Source organism: Bufo bufo, chromosome 7 (genome assembly GCF_905171765.1).
Source record: "Bufo bufo chromosome 7, aBufBuf1.1, whole genome shotgun sequence".
NCBI lineage: Eukaryota > Metazoa > Chordata > Amphibia > Anura > Bufonidae > Bufo > Bufo bufo.
In genome coordinates this window covers 145,839,608-145,863,761 of record NC_053395.1, presented here as the reverse complement: position 1 = coordinate 145,863,761, position 24,154 = coordinate 145,839,608, and the positions used below count along the sequence as shown (strand labels likewise).

Genomic DNA, 24,154 nt, shown 5'->3' with positions numbered 1-24,154 from the left:
ATCTTCAAGCGGATCCGTCCCCATTGACTTCCATTATAAGTCTGGACGGATCCGCTCGCCTCCGCACGGCCAGGCGGACACCCGAACGCTGCAAGCAGCGTTCAGGTGTCCGCTCACGGAGCGGAGGCTGAGCGCTGGCAGGCGGATGCATTCTCAGTGGATCCGCCTCCACTGAGAATGCATTGGGGCCGGACGGCTGCGTTCAGGACCGCTCGTGAGCCCCTTCAAACGGAGCTCACGAGCGGACACCTGAACGCAGGTGTGAAAGTAGCCTTATAACCACCCTCTGTTTTCTATCATTGAGCCAGTTACTTACCCACATACAGACGTTTTCTACCAGTCCGAGCATTCTCATTTTATATACTAACCTTTTATATGGTACAGTGTCAAATGCTTTGGAGAAGTCCAGATATACGACATCCATTGATTCGCCGCTGATTAAATGAGTTTGGCATGACAGATCCCTCACGAAGCCATGCTGATATGGTGTTATTTGCTTATTTCCGTTGAGATGCTCTAAGATAGCATCTCTCAGAAAACCTTCAAACAGTTTACCCACAACAGATGTTAAACTTACCGGCCTATAGTTTCCAGGCTCTGTTTTTGGACCCTTTTTGAATATTGGCACCACATTTGCCATACGCCAATCCTGTGGGGCATTCCCTGTCAGTATAGAGTCCGCAAATATCAGAAATAAGGGTCTGGCTATGACATTACTTAATTCCCTTAGGATACGGGGGTGTATGCCATCCGGTCCTGGCGATTTGTCTATTTTAATCGTTTTAAGTCGCTGATGTACTTCTTCCTGGGTCAGACAGGGCACTTTTAATGGGGAATTTTTTTTCTCTTACTTTTATCCATTGGGGACACAGACCATGGGTATAGCTTAGAGGTATTAGTAGGAGGGACACTATGCAAATACAAAAGAGCTCCTCCTCCTCGGGCTATACCCCCCGACTCCACCAGGAGGAACTCAGTCTTTGCTTAGTGTCCGGTGAAGGAGGTTGACACGATCACTATCTCTACTCCGGTTTGTTATTTCTAGATGGGGACACAGGTCAGCATAGCGCTTTTCTGGTCCCCCGTGGAGTGCCTGCTGCCGTCTTTGGGACGCTGCCTGGCTGCCTCCATTGCCCCCCAAAGAAGACAAGTGGATCCGGGCTCGACCTGCAGCTCTGGTATCCCACCAGCCACTGGGTCACCTGCTGCCACCCTCCACCAGAGCACTGCACTCCTGGGCAAGGAGTCAGAAGTCTGAAGAGGTGCATCCCTGCTGGTCCTGGAGTCGAGGGAGAAGTTCTGCAGGAGCAGATAAGTATTGCCTGCATCCCTGCCATTCCCCCCCCCCCCCCTCTCCTTCCTCCCTCTCTGCATCCTCTTTACTCCTGAGGCTGCCTGGGTGAAGCAGAGATAGGAGTTCTTCTGGAGGCACGTGGGACTCTTTATTAAAGGCACATATTGCCTGCCTTTATGGCAGGCTCTGCATCTGGCACGCTATGCGCGACTCTCCCCCCTCCCTAGGAAGAGAACAAGTTGTCGGCATCGCTCCTTTTCCTCCAGTCGGTTCAGGCCAGGGGACGCACCTCTGAGTTCGGCGGTAGTGCTCACCGCTGCAGCTGCCGGCAGCACTTCCTTCCTACACCCCAGGGATATTAGCCCCCTATATGCTGTGAGGGGACCCTGGTGGCGACGGATCAATTTTTTCATACAGCGCACGCGCTCTTTTTGCGCCATTATGACCCGGCCGAGGGGCGGAGCCTCAGTTCCGATCTGGCGCTTCCTCCTCGCTGTGTGCAGCCCCGAACTCTCGCGTGACTTCCCCTGCTCCTCGCCGCTGGAGCTCCTCTTCCGTTGCCTGAGTGGTGGGACATTTAAGACAACTGGTAGGAGAATTTCTAATTCTTATCTCAGCCATTTTGCCTAATTCACTCCTGCCTGTAGCAGATATAGATGGTCTTTGTCAGACCTTGCCGCTAGCCTAAAGCAGGTGTAGAGATAAAGTTAAAAAAAAAAAAAAAAAAAAAGAGATGAGGGAGGTCTCTGGGGTCTGCCATAGCCATTTCTCAGGCCCCATCGGGGTCCTGTCAGGTGTGCCATTCAGCCTATTTTCTGTCGCCTGTGCCTTGTGCCCTGCCCCTGGACAGGATAACTCCTTCTCAGCCCAGTCCTCCCTCTGCATGACGCAATCCTGCCTCTGCGGAGACAGCGGTACTCATCTAGGTTTTCAAAGACCTCCCCACTCCGTCTCTAGGCGCCTGCGGTCCCTGCTTGGGCATCGGCCATGTCCAGCGCGACCGCTGATTTGGTCTTAGTCGCCAAGGCAGCCGTGTCCTTTAATCCTGAGGCGCCAACCACTCAATCTCCTCTCAGTGGTTCCCACAGTGGGCGCCTGACTACGAAAAGGCAGCGTGAGCTGCAGCATCCCACCTCGGATGACTCCGTCCCCCCCCCCCCCCCCCCCCCCTCCTCGCCTGTGGCGTTTTCGGACGGCTCTCCCCCCTCCCTAGGGAGAGCAAGTCTAAAGGGGAATTGTCCGGCTCGGACCAGGTCATGGAGCGGGACCCCTCGCCTAAGCTCTCCACCATGGTGGCTGACTTAGTGGCGACTGTCCGTGACACCCTTATTCTCCAAAGGGATTCTCCTCCTTCATTAGTCAGGAGTTCCCCCCTTTTCCGCCCAGGGAGCCGGAAACTACCGCGTTCCCGGTCCATGTGGGATTTTTCCGCGGTCATATCTGGGGCCGTCCTAACAAGGTTCTTGGCCACCAAGCGCATGAATACACTTTATCCTTCCCTGCTGACGGCGAAGAGAGGTGTCTTCTCCCCCTAAGATGGATCCCCCAGTGGCCAGACTAGCCAATTATACGACCCTCCCTGTCTTAGACAGTTCCTCTTTGCAGGACGCTGTAGGCAGGTGCATAGACTCTTTTTGCAGGTCCATGTTTCACTGGCAGGCGCATCCCTGTGACCTACCTTTGACTCCGCGGGGGTGGCCAGTGCTCTCTCGGTGTGGTTACTCACATCTTGTTCCGCCAGTTCTTGGTGGTGGCGTCTACTGACACACTGTATTTGGTTCTCCAGATGTCTCGGGCTTCTAAGCTTCTTTGCGAAGCTTCTAGGGACATTGCTTCCCTCTTTGCCCGCATGTTAGCCATCTCGGTCTGATTAAATGTGTGGGATGCCAATGCCTCCTCCAGACGCTCCCTCGCTAATCTCCCCTTTGGGGTTTCCAGACCTTCTGGGGATCGGCTAGATGTGTTCATCTCTGCTTCCTCCGCCGGGGGTCTCACCAGCCTTCCTGGCGCTAGAGGGCCCAGTCCGCCCGCCCTGCTGCTCCTAAGCCTACTGCAGGCCCCGATCGCGGAATCCCACCAACGATTCCTGGGCTTCCCGGGATCCGAAGGCGTATGGGGGGGGGGACGTGCTGGTGTCTCCATGGCAGGGCTTCAGCCCCCTCTACGTCTTCCCTCCGCTTTCTCTACTACCGAGGGTTCTCCGCAAGATCGAGGCGGAAGGGATTTTGACCGTCCTCATCCCCCCAGAGTGGCCTCGCGTGGTTCTCAGATGTGGCTCGGATGTTGGCGGACGCCCCATGGCCTCTTCCCGACAGAAAGGATCTACTGTCCAAGGGCCCGCTCTTCCTCCGGAATTTACGGTCTCTTCGTTTAACGGTGTGGCTGTTGAAACCGCCATCCTGAAGAAGAGGGGGTTCTCGGTTTCAGTGATTAGAACCATGATCAGTGCGAGGAAGCCGGCTTCCTCCAGGATTTGCTATCGTGCCTGGAAGGCCTTACTGATTTTTTGGTGAGAACTCGGGGTTCCTCCCCTTCGTTTTTCCATCCCGATGGTGCTGTTGTTTCTTCAGTCCGGCCTTGAGATGGGACTGTCGTTGAGCTCCCTGATAGGTCAGGTTTTTCGGCGCTGGCCGTCTTTTTCAGAAGTCCCTTGCTCTTATGGGCCCTGTGAAGACCTTCTTCAGGGGGTGGCACATTCGGTTCCCCGTATGTTCCCCCCTTGCCTCCTTAGGATTTTAATTGGTCCTGTGCGCTCTGCAGATGACCCCTTTTGAGCCTCTGAGAGGGGTCTCCCTGACTTGTCTCACCTGGAATGTGGTCTTCCTTGTGGCCATAACTTCCATCAGACAGGTGTCTGAGCTGGCCGATCTTTCCGGCCAGGAGCCTTTTCTGTTTTTTTCTCCTGGATACGGTTGGGCTCCGTCCGGTTCCCTCCTTTTTGCCCAAGGTGGTCTCTCCCTTCCACCTTAACGAGGATCTTGTCTTGCCCTCCTTTTGCCCTTCCCCGGCAAACCCAGAGGAACGCGCTCTACATTCCCTGTATGTTGTACAGGCCCTGAAGGTGTATCTCGCGACTACCGCTTCTGGCCGCCGTTCAGATTCCCTCTTTGTGATTCCTGAGGGACCTCGTAGGGGTCTGGCGGCCTCCTAGGTCTCTGTGGCGCGACGGATCTGCTCGGCTATTTCCGCGGCTTGTCGCGCTCGTGGTAAGGTTCCCCCGGCTTAGTTTTCCGATCTCTCCACTAGGGGGGTGAGGGCTTCCTTGGCAAGGTGCACTCGTGCCTCTGCGTCTCAGCTGGGTAAGGCAGCCACCTGGTCGCCCTTGCATACCTTTACGAAGTTATATCAGTTGCATTCACTGGCTTCGGCTGATGCTGTCTTGACCGCAGGGTTTTGCAGGCTGTGGTTCCTGTTTGACCGTTGGATGTTCCTCCTGGCGGTGCTGAGATTTTTTTTCCCACCCCATGGACTGCTTTAGGACGTCCCATGGTCTGTGTCCCCCCAATGGATAAAAGTACGTGAAAAGGAGATTTTTTGTGAAACTCACCTGTAAAATCTTTTTCTCGACTTTTCCATTGGGGGACACAGCTCCCACCCATTCTGCCTGTTGCAGGAGGGGTCTTCAGTTCAGTTTCTGTTTGTGGTTGGACCTTATGGCTTGGTCCGATGGTTCCATACTTTTTTCTTGCTCCTTCTACTGCTTTTGTAACGCCTGAGTTCCTCCTGGTGGAGTCGGGGGGTATAGCCCGAGGAGGAGCTCTTTTGTATTTGCATAGTGTCCCTCCTACTAATACCTCTAAGCTATACCCATGGTCTGTGTTCCCCAATGAAAAATATTTTACAGGTGAGTTTCACAAAAAATCTCTTTTTACATATCTGACAGTTTATTTTCCTCAGTGAATACATTGGAGAAAAAAATATTTAACAGCTTTGCTTTCTCCTCGTCGCTCTCTGCGACTCCCCCCTCATTACTCTTTAAAGGGCCGACACCTTCAGATTTATACTTTTTAACATTTATATAATTGAAGATTATTTTAGGGTTAGTTTTACTCTTTGGCAATTAATCTCTCGGTCTCTAGTTTGGCCGCTTTTATTTGTTTTTTACATGTTCTATTTTTTTTCTTATAGTATTTCAGTGCTTCCGTGCTACTCTCCTGTTTTAGTGATTTATATGCTTTTTCTTTTTGCCATTTATTGCTTTCTTTACAGTTCTATGTATCCACATTGGTTTCTTTTTGTTCCTTAACCTTTTATTACCATACGGTATGTACCTCTCACAATGGCATTTTAGGATGTTTTTAAAGATATCCCATTTTGTGGCTGTATTTTTATTTTTGAGAACTTTGTCCCAGTTAGTTAGGCCTATGGCCTCCCTTAGTTGGCTAAATTTAGCTTTTTTTTGAAGTTTTGGTATTTTTGTTCCTGCCTGTAGAAACACTCTTTTGAATGATAATTGGAAGGTTATTACTTTATGGTCACTATTTCCCAGGTGTCCCCCAACCTGCACGTCTGTTGTTCTGTCAGGTCTATTGGTTAATACTAAGTCCAGTATGGCCGTCCCTCTAGTCGGGTCCTGAACCAGTTGGGAGAGGTAATTGTCTTTGGTTATTGCCAAGAACCTGTTTCCCTTATGAGATATACAAGTTTCAGTTTCCCAGTCTATATCTGGGTAGTTGAAGTCCCCCATAATAACCACCTCATTATGATTTGCCGCCTTGTCTATCTCGTTTAGTAGTAGATTTTCTGTGGACTCTGGTATATTAGGCGGTTTATAGTAAACTCCTATTAGTAATTTATTGTTGTTTTTAGCTCCATGTATCTCTACCCACAGTGACTCCACATGTTCATGTCCCTCACTTATATCTTCACGGAGTGTGGGCTTTAGACAAGTAGACAGTATTGTGGATGCTGACCCATTCTCTAACAGAGTAGAGACACTGAGCGGAAGCCCAGGGAAACACTATGGAGCGCTTCTGTGCCTCCTCATTGTTTGGCCCTAACCCATTGAGTTGAATGGGCTGGTCCTGCTGGACACACAGAGGAAGATAGAACATACTGGGGTTTTTCCTGAAAGGGCAGGTGGCCAGCGGAAAACAATGCTCATAGAACTGAATGGCTCAGTGTTCAGTCTGGATGCTGTCAGTTTTATTATTTATCAAACTGGTGTGAAGTAGAACTGGCTTAGTTGTCCATGGCAACCAATCAGATTCCACTTTTCATTTTCCAAATGAGCTGTGAAAAATGAAAGGTGGAATCTGTTTGGTTGCTATGTGCAACTAAGCCAGTTCTAATTTACACCAGTTTGATAAATCTACCCTATAGCGTTTTTTGTGGCATTTTTGGCCTAATAGTGTGTTTGAGCACATTTGTTTTGAATGATTTTTATTTATTTTTTTAAACTTTGCCTTCTTGTATCGGAAAGTATGTAGTCTCCTGTAATATCACTTCCTCTGTAGAGCAGTTTGTAAAAAAAAAAAAAATTACTTTTAACTAAAAAAAAAAAAAGTAATGCAAATACACAATTAAAAAAACGCAACTCATGTTGTCACTTGTGTTATTTGAAGTAGGGTCAAAATCAATGGGTGTCTATGGGACAAAATGGCAGAAAAAGATTACATATCCAGAGTATGGTGCAATTAAGTAAAATGCACCAAAAGAAAACGCCTAAAAAAAAAACCTTTAGGCCTCGTTCACATTTCCGTTTTTCACTGATGTATGCTCTCCGCATTTTTTACAGACGGCATAAGTACCCGTGGGTCAGTGGAAAAAAACAGACATGCATTACTTTGGTCATTGATGCAGACCAAACACACCCATTGAAGTCTATGGATCTGTGAAAAATAAATGGCACAACACGGATGGCATCTGGGTTTGGTCTGTTTTTCACTGATAGGAGATTAAAAGGATTTTCCAGGACTTTAATACTGATGACCTATCCTCGGGATAATCATCAGTATCGGATCGGTTGGGGTCTGACGCCCTCCGATCAGCTGTTTGAGAAGGAACTGGAGCTCCTGTGAGCGCTGCAGCCTTCTGTATGCTCGTCAAGCACATTGCCGTACATTGTATAGCAGCTGTACATGGTATCGCAGCGCTGCCTCGTCACTTTAATGGGGCTGAGCTGTGCCTAGGCCACGTGACCAATGAACATGACATCACTGGCCTAAGGAAAGCTGCAAGAAGGCCACGGCGCTGCTGCCGATACCTTCTCACACAGCAGATCAGCGGGGGTCCCAGGTGTCAGACCCCCACCGATCAGATACTGATGACCTATCCAGAGGATAGGTCATCAGTATTAAAAGCTCGGAAAACCCCTTTAATTTTTAGCTGAACAGTGTCCGTGGAATACAGATGAGATGACACACGGTCCAAGCATGGATCCTTCACGGATAAAACATGAACAGATTTTTCCATGGACGTCAAACAGACGCGGAAATGTGAACGAGGACTTGATGGGGTGTTCCCATCACATACAATGGGGGCATATCGCTAGGATATGTCCCTATTGGCTGATAGGAGCGGGTCCCACCTCTGAGACCCGCACCTACAACGAGAACGGAGCGGGGAGAGCTGTGGCTGGAGGACCCCGGATTTCCCGGGGTCCGTCCACCACCAAGCGCTGCTCCCAAAGAAGTGAATGGGCCCGGCTATTTTCTGGTGGCCCCATAGAAATGAATGGATGGCGGCTGTGCATGCGCATTGCGCCCTCCCTTCATTTCCCTGCTCCATTCTCATTGTAGGTGCAGGTCCCAGAGGTGGGACCCCTACCTATCAGACACTGGGATATGCTCCATTGTCTGAGATGGCAAAACCCCTTTAAAAAAGAACTCCTGCAAAAAATCTTAATCTCTGACCTGTTAGAAAGGTACATGATGTAATCTGTAGTGAGTGTAGTCTTCTCATCAGTGTCTGTATTTGTGAGCTATCCCCTCTCTTCTGATCCTCAGCTGTGTCATGTGACCAACTCTCTGATGTCCAACAGGAAGTCTGTTACGTCTATTCAGTCCTATGTAACAGACATTGAGGCTCCTATAGGAACACACGGAGAAACTGGCCTCCTGTCCACACATAAGACGCTGTGTCAGTTGGTGAGTCTGATTGCTGGTCACATGACACAGATGAGAAGCATTAGGGAGGTATAAGGCTATTTTCACACTAGCGTTAATATTTTCCGGTATTGAGATCCATCACAGGGTCTCAATACTGAAAAAAAAAAAACGCTTTTGTTGTGTCCCCATTCATTGTCAATGGGGACAAAACATAATTGAACAGAACAGAGTGCTCCAAAATACAGTCTGTTCTGTTCTCGTACTGGAGAGCAACCCCCAACATGCTACGGTTTTCCTTCAGTCCTGGGATGCGGAGCAAAACTGATCCGTCTCCATTGACTTGCATTGTAGGTCATGACGAATCCGTTTTGCTCCGCATCCCAGGACGGAAAGCAAACCGCTCTCCGGTATGAGAACAGAACAGAATGTATTTTGGAGCACTCCGTTCAGTTATGTTTTGTCCCCATTGACTTTCAATGGAGTTAATGACAGATCCATCTTGGCAATGTTAGACTACTTTCACACTAGTGTTTTTTTTATTTTTTTTTAACACCATTGAAAGTCAAAGGTGGATGGATCTGCTTTCTATGGTCTTCCTCCGCACCACATCGCAGACAGAAAAACGCTGCTTGCAGGGTTATTCTGTCCACGATGGGAGCGCAACCAAACGGAATGGAATGCATTTTAGTGCATACAGTTCAGTTTTGTCCCCATTGACAATGAATGGGGACAAAACGAAAGCGTTTTTTTCCGCTATTGAGACCCAATGACAGATCTCAATAGCGGAATTGAAAACTCTGGTGTGAAAGTAGCCTTAAAGATAATACAACCGGTTCCGTTTATGACGGATGCAGACGGTAGTATTATCAGTAACAGAAGCGGTTTTGCTGAACCCTGCCGGATCCAGTAAAAACGCTGGTGTGAAAGTAGCCTAACTCGCAAATACAGACACTGGTAAGAAAATGACATTCGCTACAAATTACATCATGCACCTTTCTAGCAGGTCGGAGAATAAATTTTTTTGCGGGAGTTCTTTAAACAGATATTTGACCATTTGTAGAGAATACGCTTAAAGGGATTCTGTCACCAGAATTAACCCTATTAAGCTAGCTGACATTAGCGATGTGCTAATGTCAGCTAAACCTAACTAGCCTATTCCTACTTTTATCTATGCCCCCGTTACTGCAGAAATATAACTTTTTTATAATATGCTAATTAGCCTCTAGTTCCTGCTCCTAGAGGCTCTGTTCTTCCACCTTTGTTGCCTCCCGTGTCGCCTCCCTCCAAGTCCTGATTGACAGGGCCAGGCAGCGCTCGCATCCGTCTGCCAGCCCTGTGCTCTGGTGAAATCTTGCGCCGTTCAGCATTCGACGCAGGCGCGGTGAGGGAAAGACGCTCACAGGCTGCCAGCTTCCTCATCGCGCCTGTGCCGAATACTGAACGGCGCGAGATTTCACCAGAGCACAGGGCTGGCAGACGGATGCGAGCGCTGCCTGGCCCTGTCAATCAGGACTTGGAGGGAGGCGACAAAGGTGGGAGAACTGAGCCTCTAGGAGCAGAACCAACGCCCCACCTGCTCCTAGAGGCTAATTTGCATATGATAAAAGTTAGATTTCTGACGTAACGGGGGCATAGATAAAAGTAGGAGTAGGCTAGTTAGGTTTAGCTGACATTAGCACATCACTAATGTCAGCTAGCTTAATGGGGTTAAATCTGATGACAAACACTTTAAGAGGGCATTTATCACCTGTACTCCAGAAAAGTGGCGACTAAAAGTCACTAAGTTTGGCGCACACCATCGTTGCACAAAATGTTACGATTTTGCGGAAGTCGCTGCAGAAAAATAATGCAGGATGACCTCGTGATGTCACTACACCCTCACATCCCTCTTGGCAGAGTATGTGGAAGGTGATGTAGTCTATTAAGTCGAATAGGACCTCAAGACCAGTGTGACATACTTTGGGGAGGGGGAATTTATCAAAGGTGACAAAACTATTGTGGTGTGAAAAGTTGCAAATTGTGGCACACAACATATCGGTGCCGTAATTTGTGACTTTTTGAGCGCCTCGCCACTTTTGTAAAGTGATGCAAAAATGGGGTGGGCTTAGCGGTGGCCTGCCAGACTTGCAGAAATCAGCATACTTTATAGCTGAAGTATACACCAGCCCCTGGCTTTTGTATATTTGAGTTTCTGGCGCTCGGAGTGTCGGAGATGGGCCTAATTTATTAAGAGGCATCTGTCAATAAACTAGGTGCATCTCACTGCGGCGCGCAGGGGATCAAGACTGGCGTATGGAAACACTGGTCGTGATGAATCTCCTCCATAGTGATTACTGTCAAGGTGGATTTGATTTAAATCACGATTTAAATCACTAGTCAGTAAGGCTTGATTTAAATCATAGTTTTCTACATAAAGACTAATTCTTGCTGGTATAACTTATAATATGCAAGTAGATGAAGATTTAAACAACTTTTCATATTAGTTTGATTAGGTTGATTCTGCATTCATAGGTTTGTAGAAGTTAGGATTAAGGTATTTTTCTCAACTCTGTTCATGTTATAACATTTTTGCTGTGAAGAGGCATGTGATCTCTGCTGAGTCAAATTCAGTTTTGAGAACTGCAAAAGTAAACCAAGCATCTGTGATAATATCTTGTAGGCAGAGAAACTGCCCAATAATCTTACAAAAACCTCTGGAAGAGCATGACATTGTGAATGGATTAATGGAATTTATTTACCAAAAAAATTACACATATAGAAACATAGAATGTGTCGGCAGATAAGAACCATTCAGCCCATCTAGTCTGCCCAATATACTGAATACTATGGCCCTATCTTATATGAAGGATGGCCTTATGCCTATCCCATGATTGCTTAAACTCCTTCACTGTATTTGCAGCTACCACTTCTGCAGGAAGGCTATTCCATGCATCCACTACTCTCTCAGTAAAGTAATACTTCCTGATATTACTTTTAAACCTTTGCCCCTCTAATTTAAAACGAGGTCCTCTTGTAGCAGTTTTTCTTCTTTTAAATATTCTCTCCTCTTTTACCTTGTTGATTCCCTTTATGTATTTAAAAGTTTCTATCATATCCCCTCTGTCTCGTCTTTCTTCCAAGCTATACATGTTAAGGTCCTTTAATCTTTCCTGGTAAGTTTTATCCTACAATCCATGTACTAGTTTAGTAGCTCTTCTCTGAACTCTCTCCAAAGTATCAATATCCTTCTGGAGATATGGTCTCCAGTACTGCGCACAATACTCCAAATGAGGTCTCACTAGTGCTCTGTAGAGCGGCATGAGCACCTCCCTCTTTCTACTGGTAATGCCTCTCCCTATACACCCAAGCATTCTGCTAGCATCTCCTGCTGCTCTATGACATTGTCTGCCTACCTTTAAGTCTTCTGAAATAATGACCCCTAAATCCCTTTCCTCAGATACTGAGGTTAGGACTGTATCACCGATTTTATATTCTGCTCTTGGGTTTTTACGCCCCAAGTGCATTATCTTGCACTTATCAACATTAAATTTTAGTTGCCAGATTTTTGACCATTCCTCTAGTTTTCCTAAATCCTTTTCCATTTGGTGTATCCCTCCAGGAACATCAACCCTGTTACAAATCTTTGTGTCATCAGAAAAAAGACACACCTTACCATCGAGTCCTTCTGCAATATATATTAAACAATATGGGTCCCAGAACAGATCCCTGAGGTACCCCCCTGGTAACAAGACCATGGTCTGAATATACTCCATTGACTACAACCCTCTGTCTGTCCCTCAGCCACTGCCTAATCCATTCAACAAGATGGGAGTCCACGTACAGCCTTATTTTACATAATTAAAAAACTAATCTTTATTTCATGATGGAATAACCTTTGGATGGTAATATATTTTCCTCAAAAAGCATTTTATATTAAAAAAATCTGATTTGATTTAAAGGGACACTGACAGGCCAAAACAGCATATATAGTTAGATATATGACATTACAGGTCTTATACAGTCTTTTAAAAGCATATAAGTATCCCCCCTGTCCACCTTATAAAGAGCGAAATATAAAGTTTTATAACCTGCTTCTTCGGTCAGCAATCTGCCCAAGGGGCGGCGTTTCATGTGAAAATGCGCCCAGCCAGCCTTCCCAACTGCCGTTCTTAAGCCCCGCCCAGCTCATCATTATTCACTTCGCTGGGCGGCGGCTAGAACTCTCCCCAGTCCCGATCCTGCGCAATTCAATCCTCCGGGCATCGTTCATGCCCAATCTTCTGCGCCTGCGCCCCGCCGTGCCGTTAGATCGCGCCTGCGTACACACACCAGCCTGCGTCTTCGAGGCAGCTGCAGCTGCCTCGAAGACGCAGGCTGGTGTGTGTACGCAGGCGCTCATCTAACGGCGGGGCGCAGGCGCAGAAGATTGGGCATGAACGATGCCCGGAGGATTGAATTGCGCAGGATCGGGACTGGGGAGAGTTCTAGCCGCCGCCCAGCGAAGTGAATAATGATGAGCTGGGCGGGGCTTAAGAACGGCAGTTGGGAAGGCTGGCTGGGCGCATTTTCACATGAAACGTCGCCCCTTGGGCAGATTGCTGACCGAAGAAGCAGGTTATAAAACTTTATATTTCGCTCTTTATAAGGTGGACAGGGGGGATACTTATATGCTTTTAAAAGACTGTATAAGACCTGTAATGTCATATATCTAACTATATATGCTGTTTTGGCCTGTCAGTGTCCCTTTAAATCAAATCAGATTTTTTTGTATTTATTTATTTTTAAATCATTGATTTTTATCCACCCTGATTACTGTGGTTGTCTCTGTAGGACCGATCTCCTCTAACAAAGTGTTTGAATAGATCCATTAGACCAAGAGACCTTTTGCATGTGACAGAAGTAACTAAAATATAGTTTAATATTTGTTATGAGTAGAGGATATCCCACCACTACCATCTTCATCTAGTCCACCCAGTTTACTTCAGTGCACTTTTTTCCTAGATACCCTGGCCGCACCGTATCTCTCTGGACAATGGCCCCGAGACCATGGGCAGGTGGCTCCTTGCATGAAAGATCAGTCTACACAGGTAACATATGTCTGTCCGTCATAACTCTGCTGTGTTTCATTATGAGCCATGTGTTCTTTGGGGGTGGAGGTACTGGACCTACTGTGCAAGTCTCACTGCATTCGAGTCTTCCATCAGAGACATACCTCGGAAAGATATTCCCACAATAGAAGGCTCTGACATTACCCCAAAAATGTATTCCAGGAGTTTTTTGTTTTTTTTTGTGGTGGCTGAATGTGTAGGAAAGTGCAGCCTGTAAAGTAGAGGAACTCCAACGTATAGCATCTCAAGGACTGAGGTTTTTGGCCTCCGTCAAGTGAGTGGAGCCCTTGGGATACGTTTGACAAGTATGCCGGGAGCTTTTCCTAATAAAAGTAGGGCCTTTTCTTCTAAGACATGACATTTGCACGCTCTGTCTCATGTATCAGAACTTCAGAAGGTAAAAGTGACCCTCCGGTTCAAGAGAAGTAAAAAATCTGGGGAACAAACAAAACACTTGCATGGTGAGCTCTTTTTCATTTTTTCGGCTAACCGATTCTCTGCGATTCTTTGCCTGGGTAGTGCAAGGTAGTCCTGATCTTCCAGCCCTGCTTTAGGTTGGCGAGCAGGAGGTGCACAGAGTGCCAGGCAGCCTGAGAAGCGGTGCCGCCATCTTGCATGCTGGCAGATCTGCAGCTGTAAAAGATGACTAGGAGGGCACCAGGTAAGTGTTCTGTTTGTTCTGAACTGGAGGGTCACTTTAATATTTGCATAGTCTTCTCTGGTAAAAGGCTTCTATTATGCCATAGCCTCATCACATCCAGTGTAATGTCATGGGAAACTTCTGCTTCTATTCAGAGATGTCACATGCCTGGCCCAGGCTGGAAACCTTTGCAGTGATGACGCTCATGCAATTTCTCATTTTATTTGACTGTGAAGAGAAGAAATGGCATGAAGCTTGTGCGAGCGATTTTACAGCTATCTTGCACTTAATTGTAATGACTGACCTAGCGAAGTGCCTAAGTAGGTGGATTATGGATGCAGGGTGGAGCTGCTTTTATTTAAAGTAGATTAACAGGCTTCTATCTGTCTATGATTCATATTACTATACTATGTACAGATACAAATACTGACCCGTGCTGAGCTTCACACAGGGTACATGATCTGTACTCAACCTAAGGATACGATTTATGGAAGGTATGCTCCATGAGACTGGTGAGAACTGTCATGTCAGCATGACGTCTACTGGTGCCATTGCCCCTTGATCACCCCAAAAATGTAAAGAGATGGATAAATCATTGTCAGCAAAAGGAGGTTATCAGTTATCTACACCTACAAGTGAGGTTTAGATGGTTTTCATTCAATGTGTAGTAATTCAGTATATATTGATGATCTGGCAAGTTCCATTTAAGCCATGACTATCAGAAACACTCTGCAACTTTCAGATCCTATTATCAGAACCCTCCAACTTGAAGCAATAATTAATCCATTTGCCAAATATCCAAGGGGTACGGTGACCAAAGGGGAAGCTATACATGGAAGCTGGTCACATTTCATTATACTGCTTTGTTTCTAAAACTATTTGGTAGACCTGTTTTATTCTACAGGACATACGTACTGTACGTTCCTTCTTTATGCTAGGATGCAGATTCAAATAAGTAATGCAAATGCTCTTCCCAATTAAGTCTTTTGTGAAGGCTGTAATTAAACAATTCTTGTAACTAGAATAGAAAATGTCAACTTTTCCCCCCTTCATCTATTATGCAGACGGAGAGTGCTTGGGCTGAAGAATACGCTGAAAAGAAGAAAAGCTCCCACAAGCGCTCTGCGTCCTGGGGCAGCAACGAGCAGCTGAAAGAGGTCAGACAGCTGCTGTGTGCAGATCAATGGTCACGTATCCGCTCTTGTGTGGTCACCTAGTCTTCAAAGACCGGCGGTTAGGGGAATGGCAACGAAGGCTGCCTATTGTCATGTCATAGATGCTCTTTTAAATGCAGTTTCTTTTTGCATCCTGTGGTTTTTCAGAAATTGTCTAAAATTGAGGTGAATTGTCAGTGATGAATGTTCTCTCCACAATAAAAAGCTAAAGTTGTCTGTGCAGCCTGTACCCTGACTGTGCTGACGCTGCACATAGGCTAGTAGATGGTCACTGCGTTCACCACGTATACCATATTCACTAAGACTTGTCTCATTGGTTTGCACATGGAAAAAATGTCGCAAGTTCCCCCTCAAAACAGATGGGGGGGGGGGGGGGGGGAAATCTGGTCAGTAGTGGAGTAGAAATAAGACAGGTTTTTGTTCCTTATTCAGGGGCAAAAAAGGTGCACCTACATAAATAGGTTGGAAAAAAGTCACAATTTTGAAAACTTCTGAATTTGGGTCCATTCACACGTCTAAGGCCTAGTTCACACGATCGTTTTTTTTTTTTTTGCGAGTGTGTGGGCATTTTTTCATGTGTTCCATATACGGAACCATTCATTTCAATGGTTCCACATTAAAAACGGAATGTGTTCCGTAAGCTTTCCATTTCCGTATTTCTGTTTTTCCGTTCCGTTGAAAGATAGAACACGTCCTATTATTGCAGGCAAATCACGATCCGTGGCTCCATTCAAATCAATGGGTCTGCAAAAAAAACGGAACACATACGGAAATGCATCCGTATGTCTTCCGTATCCGTTCTGTTTTTGCGGAACCATCTATTGAAAATGTTATGCCCAGCTCAATTTTTTTCTATGTAATTACTGTATACTGTATATGCCATACTGAAAAACAGAACGGAAACACAGCGGAACTCAAAACCGGAACAACATATCCGTGAAAAACGGACCGCAAAAAACTATAAAAGCCATACGTTCATGTGAACTAGGCCTAAGTGTCTTGCGGGACTGCACATGGCTGGCCCTATGATTATGGACAAGAATAGGACCTGCTCTATCTTTTTTGCGGCGCCGTGGAATGGAACTACAGATGAGGACTTTTGGGGCCCCATTGAAATGAATGGGTCCGAACCAGTTACGCAAAACTGTGGAACGGATGAGGACCCAGAACTACGGATGTGTGAATGGACCCTAAGTCTTATAACTCAAGATGGGTGCAACAGGCGCAAATGCTTCCAAAATAGGCACAAAATCAGTTGGTGAATGAGAATTTAAAAAGAATATAGTCAAAAACAGGCTTTTTACTCATGAAGACAGGTGCCGACACTATAGTAAATGTGCCCCACTGTGTATTAGCTTTTTGACAATTTAATGTGTATTGCGGCAGCTTGAGACTTTCATGAGGACTCGTTTTAGGGCTGTTTCACACGAGCGGATGCCGTGCGTGTCATCCGCAGCGTGAATGACAGCCAAGCCCGCTCCTGACAGCAGCGACATGGAGCAGTAACATTATTGATGATGCTCCGTGCCTCTCTGATCTTTTTAGTACAAAATCACAGTAACTTTATCTCAGTGTGATTTTGTAGTAAAAAAATCAGAGAGCCACGGAGCATTATCAATCATGTTACTGCTCCGTGTCGCTGCTGTCAGGAGCGGGGCTTGGCTGTCTTTCATGCTGCGGAGGACACACACGGCATCCGCTTGTGTGAAAGAGCCTTTAGGGGTACGTCTGCACTATAACATTTGTTGTGCGACAGTAGGCTTCAACTACACTGCGACTTGTGTTGCGCAACAGTTTTTGTAATGATAGTCTATGGTGTCACATGTTGTGACTACGACATGACAGTCGCACAAAAACCCAACTGGGTTGGATCTTTGTGTGTGCAATTGTCGTGTCCCAGCATGTTGCAGTGCAACACCATAGACTGTCTTTATGAAAAATGCTGCGTGACATTTTTGCGACTTTTGTTGTGTAGACCTACCCTTAGGGTTAACTTGGTATGGAATGATAACTTACCACCTATCCACAGGGTCCCCTATTTGAATGAAGTTGCAGTGGAGCATGAGCATTACTGCTCCATTCAAACTCTTTGGGACTGCCAGATAGCCAAGCAATATGCAGTCCCATAGACTAAGTTGTGGTTTTGGGCAAAATCTTTTAAAATAAGTGTTGGAAAGATTGTATTTAAGACTGTCTTCGCCTTTGTGGTGGTATCGGTGTCTGTCACCTGCTCCTCAAATTAACCCCCACAATGCACTTTTCTGAGAATGTGAAGCAGATCCTTTAGTGTAAGACCGGAATCTAGCTATTTGGGACCTAGGTCTAGTGTGTCATATTAAAATGTATGGAATCCTGTAGTAAACTTGACTTTGTCACATAGTTGTGTGTGTAATATACTGTACATACTTATTACCTAAATGTATCACTCAATTATGATGTGAATGGTGGATATAAATGTACTTTGTAATGAGTACAGTGATAAATGTCTGCTATCTTGATTTCACTTCAGATTGCAAAATTACGTCAGCAGCTTCAGAGGAGTAAACACAGCAGCAGGCATCATCGTGAAAAGGACAGGCAGTCTCCGTTCCATGGCAACCACACTGCTATTAACCAATGCCAGGTAAGCACTGGCACTGCCCTGCAAGCTAGACGTCTGACGCCACAGAAACCATACACTTTACAAAAATTACACCGCAGAATTGCAGTTCTCAAAAATTTTCAAATCTTATTCCAAGGAATTTAAATCATTTTGCTTCTAGCGGATATATTGTTGAAGGAAAAAAAAATAATTTTGAAAATATAATTGCCTAATGAAAAATAGTTTAACCCTTTAGTGACCAGCCTGTTTTGAGCCTTACGGATTAAGCGTTTTTCTTCCTTGGGAAGATGGGGGGGAAAAACAGCAATACTGCCACAGCGTTTTTACGTTATAAATTTTCTGGTGTTCATTTTTCGGTATAATAACATAATATCTTTATTTTCTGGGTCACTAAGATTACAGTGATGCCAAATACATATTTTTTTTTTCCCCCTCGTTTTACTACTTTTTTTGCAATAAAACCCCTTTTTTCAAGAAAAAAAGTTTTTGCATTGCCGCTTACCAACACCCATAACTTTTTTTTATTTTTCTTTATATGGAGTTGTGTGAGGGCTTGTTTTCTTGCGGGACGACTTGTGTTTTTCATTGGTATCATTTTAGAGTAAATGGCGCTTTTTGGTCCCTTGTTAGCAATTAGCAATTCTGTCTGTCATTGGGGAAAAAAATGTAATTTTTTGGGGGGATTTTTTTTAATTGAATGTTTTTGTTAGTTTTTTTTAAACACTTAATAGTCCCACAAGGGGACTATAACAGACAACATTCTGATTGATTTTAAAATGCAATGCATTATCCCTATAGTGCATTGCATTTTAATATCAGTGCTATTCTGAGAGGCGCAGCATGCTGGAAATTATTCAAGGCTAGTCTGGGGCCTACAGGAGACCCCAGCCAGCCTTCACACAAATTTGGCATCCCGCGGTCGCATTTGCGGTGGTGCCGATGGGAGACAGAGGGAGTCCGCTCCCTCTGTCAGCACTTTACATGCGGCGGGAGCTATTGCTCTCGGCACGTAAAGTGTTAAACAGCCCGGATCGGCACTCCTGCTAGAGCCGGGCCCCCATTCCCCACCCGTAAAAAAGCGTCGGCCCAGCCTAAGGCCCCTTAGTGACCGCCGTAAAAAGGCGTATGGGTGGTCACGAAGGGGTTAAGGTAGTATTGCGGTTTCAGAATATTGATGGGCCAACATCTGTCTAGGCCCTCAATATCTGATCATTCGGGGTCCCATTCAGGTGGACAGAATGAAGCTGTGATTACCTTGCACCGCCAGTACTATGTAGGCAGCGTGCGGGCCCCTTCAGACAGCTGATTGGTGGGTGAGGTAGTCGGACTCACATCATTGTGATATTTTTGGCCTATCCTAGGGATAGGCCATCAATATTGTGAAGCCAAAATACTCTTTTGAAAGGGTATTCCAACTTCAACATTTATGCCCACAGGATATGCCATGAATGTCTGATAGACCACCAACAATTGCTAGAGTGAGGATATCGCTCTTTCCTCACTGCAGAGGACGGAATCAGGACTGGCCCATAGGCTTCTGTTGGGCATGTCTCCTGTAATGAGGAGAGAGAGTGCGATATACGTGTGCTTCTCGCTCCTCATTATAGAGATTGGAGGGGTCTCGGAGCTCAGATTCATACAGATCAAAAGTTTTGACATGTTTTACCCAAACTCAGTGACCCTTAGGCCCCTTTCACATGAGCGAGTTTTCCACGCGGGTGCAATGCGTGACGTGAACGCATAGCACCCGCTAGCAATCCTGACCTATTCATTTTAATGGGTCTGTGTACATGAGTGTGTTTTTTATATTTTTTTTATTTTTTCATGCATCGGTTCTGCTATGCGTGAAAAATGCAGCATGTTCTATATTCTGCATTTTTCACGCAGCCCTGCAAGCAAGTGCGGATGCAATGCACTTTTTACTGATGGTTACTAAGAGATGTTGTTTGTAAACCTAAGTTTCACGCGTGTGAAAAACGCATCAAAACGCATTGCGCCCGCGCGGAAAAAACTGAACACAGTCGCAGGCAAAACTGACTGAACTTACTCTGAGTTTCACTGAACGCACCCTGAACGTATCCGGAGCCAATCTGTATAGTTCGTGTGAAAGAGGCCTAATAGTAAATCTTGAAAGTTCATCTCATTGATGTATTTTTTCCCCTCCTGAATAATTCACTCTAATTCAAATGAGGAGAAATTCAGCTGGAAAGTTGTAGCTAATGTATGGACACATCTGCCCCGCAAAGAATGGACATTTACTATTCTTCATTATTATTATTTTTACCACAGCACAGATTTAGTTTTGTGAGAACCCTTTGTGTTGTAGTCTGCTTTACCGTATGCAGATATCTTAACCTCCTGTTTCTGTTCCCCAAGCAGTGGGCCCCTAGACATGCTTGTCCCGTCTGCTTTGTATTCTGAAAGCGCTTACCCCCTGCCGGGTGCCACAGATTTACCACACACATAAGCCCTAAATGCAGGTTACCAGCTGCCACTTCTGTTAAGTCCAATCTGCTCCCCCAGCCCTGGAAGTGCACCCCTACAATGTATAGCAGGATTATTATGTAGATTGAGCTGCAGCTTGTGTGTACAGCTACATTTTAATTTGAGGTGACCTTAAACTTTGCATTATGAGGTTCTCTAGATGTTTTATCTGGACAGATGATCTTTTTTCTTCTTATTTTTTTAACCCCTTTACTGCCTGTAGGTTTTCAAATTTTTGACATAAATAGAACTTGAACTACAAAAAAAAATAAAAAATCTTTCTGGAAAGGCTCCTGCCATATTGTGAAAATGCCACCCACCACTTGACACTTTTAGGCGTGTTTGGCACAGTTTTTCATATAATCTCAACTTTAAAAAAAAAGAAAAAAAAAGCCTAAATATTCACTTTCAAGATGCTGACATGTTACATGGCTTAGGCTTCTTTCCCACTTGCAGCTGGGTGTTCAGCAAGCAGGTTCGGCACACAGTGCTGCACGCGGCAGTTTTTGTCCGGCTGGTTAGTGGCCGGACCCCATTATAGTCAATGGGGTCTGCTGGAAGGCGGTAGTATTCTGCAATTCCAGATTCCCTGCCACAAGTGTGAAACTAGCCGTAGCCTTTTCCAAATATTCTTCAATGGATGAGTTGTCTAGGAATTTTATTTAAAACAAAAATTCTTAGAATGCAGTAAAATAGAAGTAATACTGGCCTTACTGATCGTCACTTCCCGTGTTCCCATCCAGTTTATACTTCTTGTTCCTATTCAACACTGACATGTGATTGGCTGAAAGTCACTGGATCTCAACTCATGACTGTGTAGGAGTCATGCATATATTTAGTGTTTTGCACCAGTTAAAGTGGTTCTTCCACTCGTGTCCTGACCAGATGTGTTCCTTAGTCCTCCTGTTCAGCTGCTTTATTGTAAATGTCCGGAGAACCCTTTTAGCTTCTGATACCCTTCACCAGCACTTTATTGGTTTTCTTGTGTCTCCGTCTGCTAAATCATTGCTCTTTGCTGTAATCCTTTTCCCTGCAGACATCCCTATCTAAGAATGTACTTACTCCAATGACCATACCCATCACCAAATCATCGGGCTCACGATTCCGGAACAGTGTGGAAGGGCTGAACCAAGAGATTGAAATCATCATTAAGGAAACCGGAGAGAAGGAAGAGCAACTCATGGTAAGTGCATATTCCTTTCCACTACGGAGCCGTACCCCAGTTACTGGTTCTTGATGGTAATTTATGACTTACCATTGAGAAGGCTCTATTCACTTTTCTCCGCTGCACATGGAATCAAGAAGCATTTTTATTTTTTTTAAGTTTTCACCCTCCATATTATGGGTTTATTAAGGAGGGTGGGTTGCTCCAATATTCATCTTGAAGCATATATCCTTGTGGTTTCCCAGCATGGAGACTGTTCAGGCCTTCCTGATGTCAATGGGAACATTACAATGAGTTTCCAGCATCTGCACCCTGAGGTAAGTTCGCTGTGTGTGATATTATTTTACGTGTATACATTCAATTCTCTTGTTTTATTACTTTGGAGACAGAATTGCTTTTAAACTGAAAATGTTCATCTACTTTACATTTCTCCAAACTTCTTGATGTACTGAAGTGCCAGCAGTGTAGCTTGCTTTACCTAGTTTAACATGCTGTCTTTCCATATTTGATGAGCCGTGGTGTATAGTAGTTGCCTCAATTAGCATTACTATTAAAACAAATAATAATACAAGTGGCATAGCATCGTATAACATGGCATACTCAGCTCTGACAGGTCTTTGATGACTTGGCCAAACTACTATTCTCACCTACTTGACAGTTTCACAACTGCAGTAAGTTATCCATAGGAACCAATTAAGTTCATGTCCTTCATGTGTTCAAGTGCTGCATCACAGTGATATATGGTGCTGTGAGCTTCCGCTCCACTTGTCGTCTTATGCCCCGCTCTCACATGATGTGGTCATACGGTAAAAAGTAGATCCATGCTTGGGCTGAATCTCACAGCATTATAGATCCCTACAGTGAGTTTAGGTCTGCCGGGCCATTGTTTGTCCCGGGAATATGGCCACAAACTATTTCCCGCACCATGCGTGCTCATGTAAAACTGGCCTAAGTGAGTGTTTTTACATCCAGATTTAGGTTACATTTCCTCATTCAGGTGTGTGTTTTATTTTATTTAACGCATTTTGTTTTAAGCTAAAGCCAGGAACACAGGACACATATAAAGGAAGGAAAGACGGTCTCTTCTCCTCTTTTTTTCAATCCGTTACTGTTTTTTGTGTCAAAATCTGCCATTAAAAAAACCTGAACATGAAAACACAGCCTTTGAAAGGTTGATGGAGATTCCCAGTAAACTGATGCCACACTATTTTTGTGTGTTTATCATTGTGGGGGGGTGTTTTTTGTAAGGATATATCTAACTGCACATGTATGGAGGAAGCTTGGGTGGGATTTCTACATACCACCTCCCTTCCCATCCATTCATGTTAATGGGGTTTTCGAGAGATGGCTGTCAGTTGCATGCCATTTAAGAAGGAAGATGTCCATTTAGTCATAGTATACTGTGATGTGTTGGAGAGATGAACCCTAGTGGAAGGTAGAGTTGACCATAGCAGCAAGATGATGTCCAGCTCCAGTTTTACCATTTAACTGCGCCAACAAAAATCTTTCCAACTTGTAAAGGGGGTGGGGCTTAATAGGAATTGGCTTGAGCTTCACATGAAGGGAGAGGGCCTAAAAGGCCATTGTGGGCCATAATGTCAGTGCAATTCTAGTGTAAAGATCAGTCTCGGGGAAAGCTAACCAGTAGTTGGTAGAGAGTCAGAAAACTGTCTATTACATTTATCATCCAGTCTGTGGGAATTCTGGTGCAGTTCTAGACGGTCTAAGCCTGAACATGCTGACTCAACAGCTCATTCAGACATGACAACCAACATGGCTGCTCTTCTTGTCACTTTTCTCCCAAAAGACATGAAAAATTTCTGTGATGATGGCCACTGGTCTTACTTTTAACTGATGAATGGCTTTTTTGTGTGGTGGAAGTCATGTGACAAAAAGGGCAAGTTTATTAATCCTTTATAATTTTTAAACAGTGTAAACTTGGGGCCCGTGTACATGAGCGGACAGGGCAATGACTGGAAACGATCACATTCCTGTACAGATTCATTCTTTGGCAGCAGCACATCCCTGTAATATACTGCGATGTGCTGCCAACGATGATTTCATGTGCAGTTAGTTTCCAACAATTATCCCACTCCTTGGCCCATGAGAAAAGGTCTTAGGCAGTGTAAAGGTGTGCCAAATTTACTTCAGATGTTTGTGTAACTTTATATCACCTAGTAATTGGCTTACAGCCAAAATTCAGGCGCACTGCAAGTGCATCGTAAGCCACATTTTCTCTAAGCCATGCCACTTGGCGTTATTTTTTTTAAATTTTTTTTAATCTTTCTGGCACCTTTTTAGCTTAGCAAATATTCCCCACTGTCTTTGTGTTAAAGTTGCTAATTGCTACTAATCTGTTTTCTTATCTCCAGGGTATGTTATTTCATGTGCTTTACCTATTGCTATAATTTACTTATGTTCTGGATGGGCAGATGCAGCTTTGTTTGATAAAATGCATAATATAATCATGTTATATATACAAGTAATTTTTATAAATTTTTTGCCAGTTGATAACACTGTAACACTCCTGAACAGATCTCTAAGGTTGGGTTCACATCATTTTTATTATCATTCTGCTCAATTATAGGAGCAGAACAATGAAAATAACGGATGAGGACTTTACATTAAAAAACAAATGAACGGGATCCGACAGATACC

The 24,154-nt window shown here is 45.0% G+C and overlaps 1 protein-coding gene across 2 annotated transcripts in view; it reads left to right on the top strand.

Annotated features, from left to right (window-relative positions):
• Positions 1–24,154, top strand: part of FAM117B (family with sequence similarity 117 member B) — a 62,835-nt gene that overhangs the window by 15,473 nt on the left and 23,208 nt on the right. The window contains exons 2-6 of one of the 2 annotated variants that reach the window (XM_040439385.1): positions 13,324–13,409; positions 15,135–15,227; positions 17,755–17,868; positions 21,368–21,514; positions 21,742–21,813. In XM_040439385.1, the coding sequence (XP_040295319.1) occupies positions 13,324–13,409; positions 15,135–15,227; positions 17,755–17,868; positions 21,368–21,514; positions 21,742–21,813 (512 nt within the window). The remainder of the gene's footprint in view (positions 1–13,323; positions 13,410–15,134; positions 15,228–17,754; positions 17,869–21,367; positions 21,515–21,741; positions 21,814–24,154) is intronic. The other variant, XM_040439386.1, reaches the window with a different exon arrangement.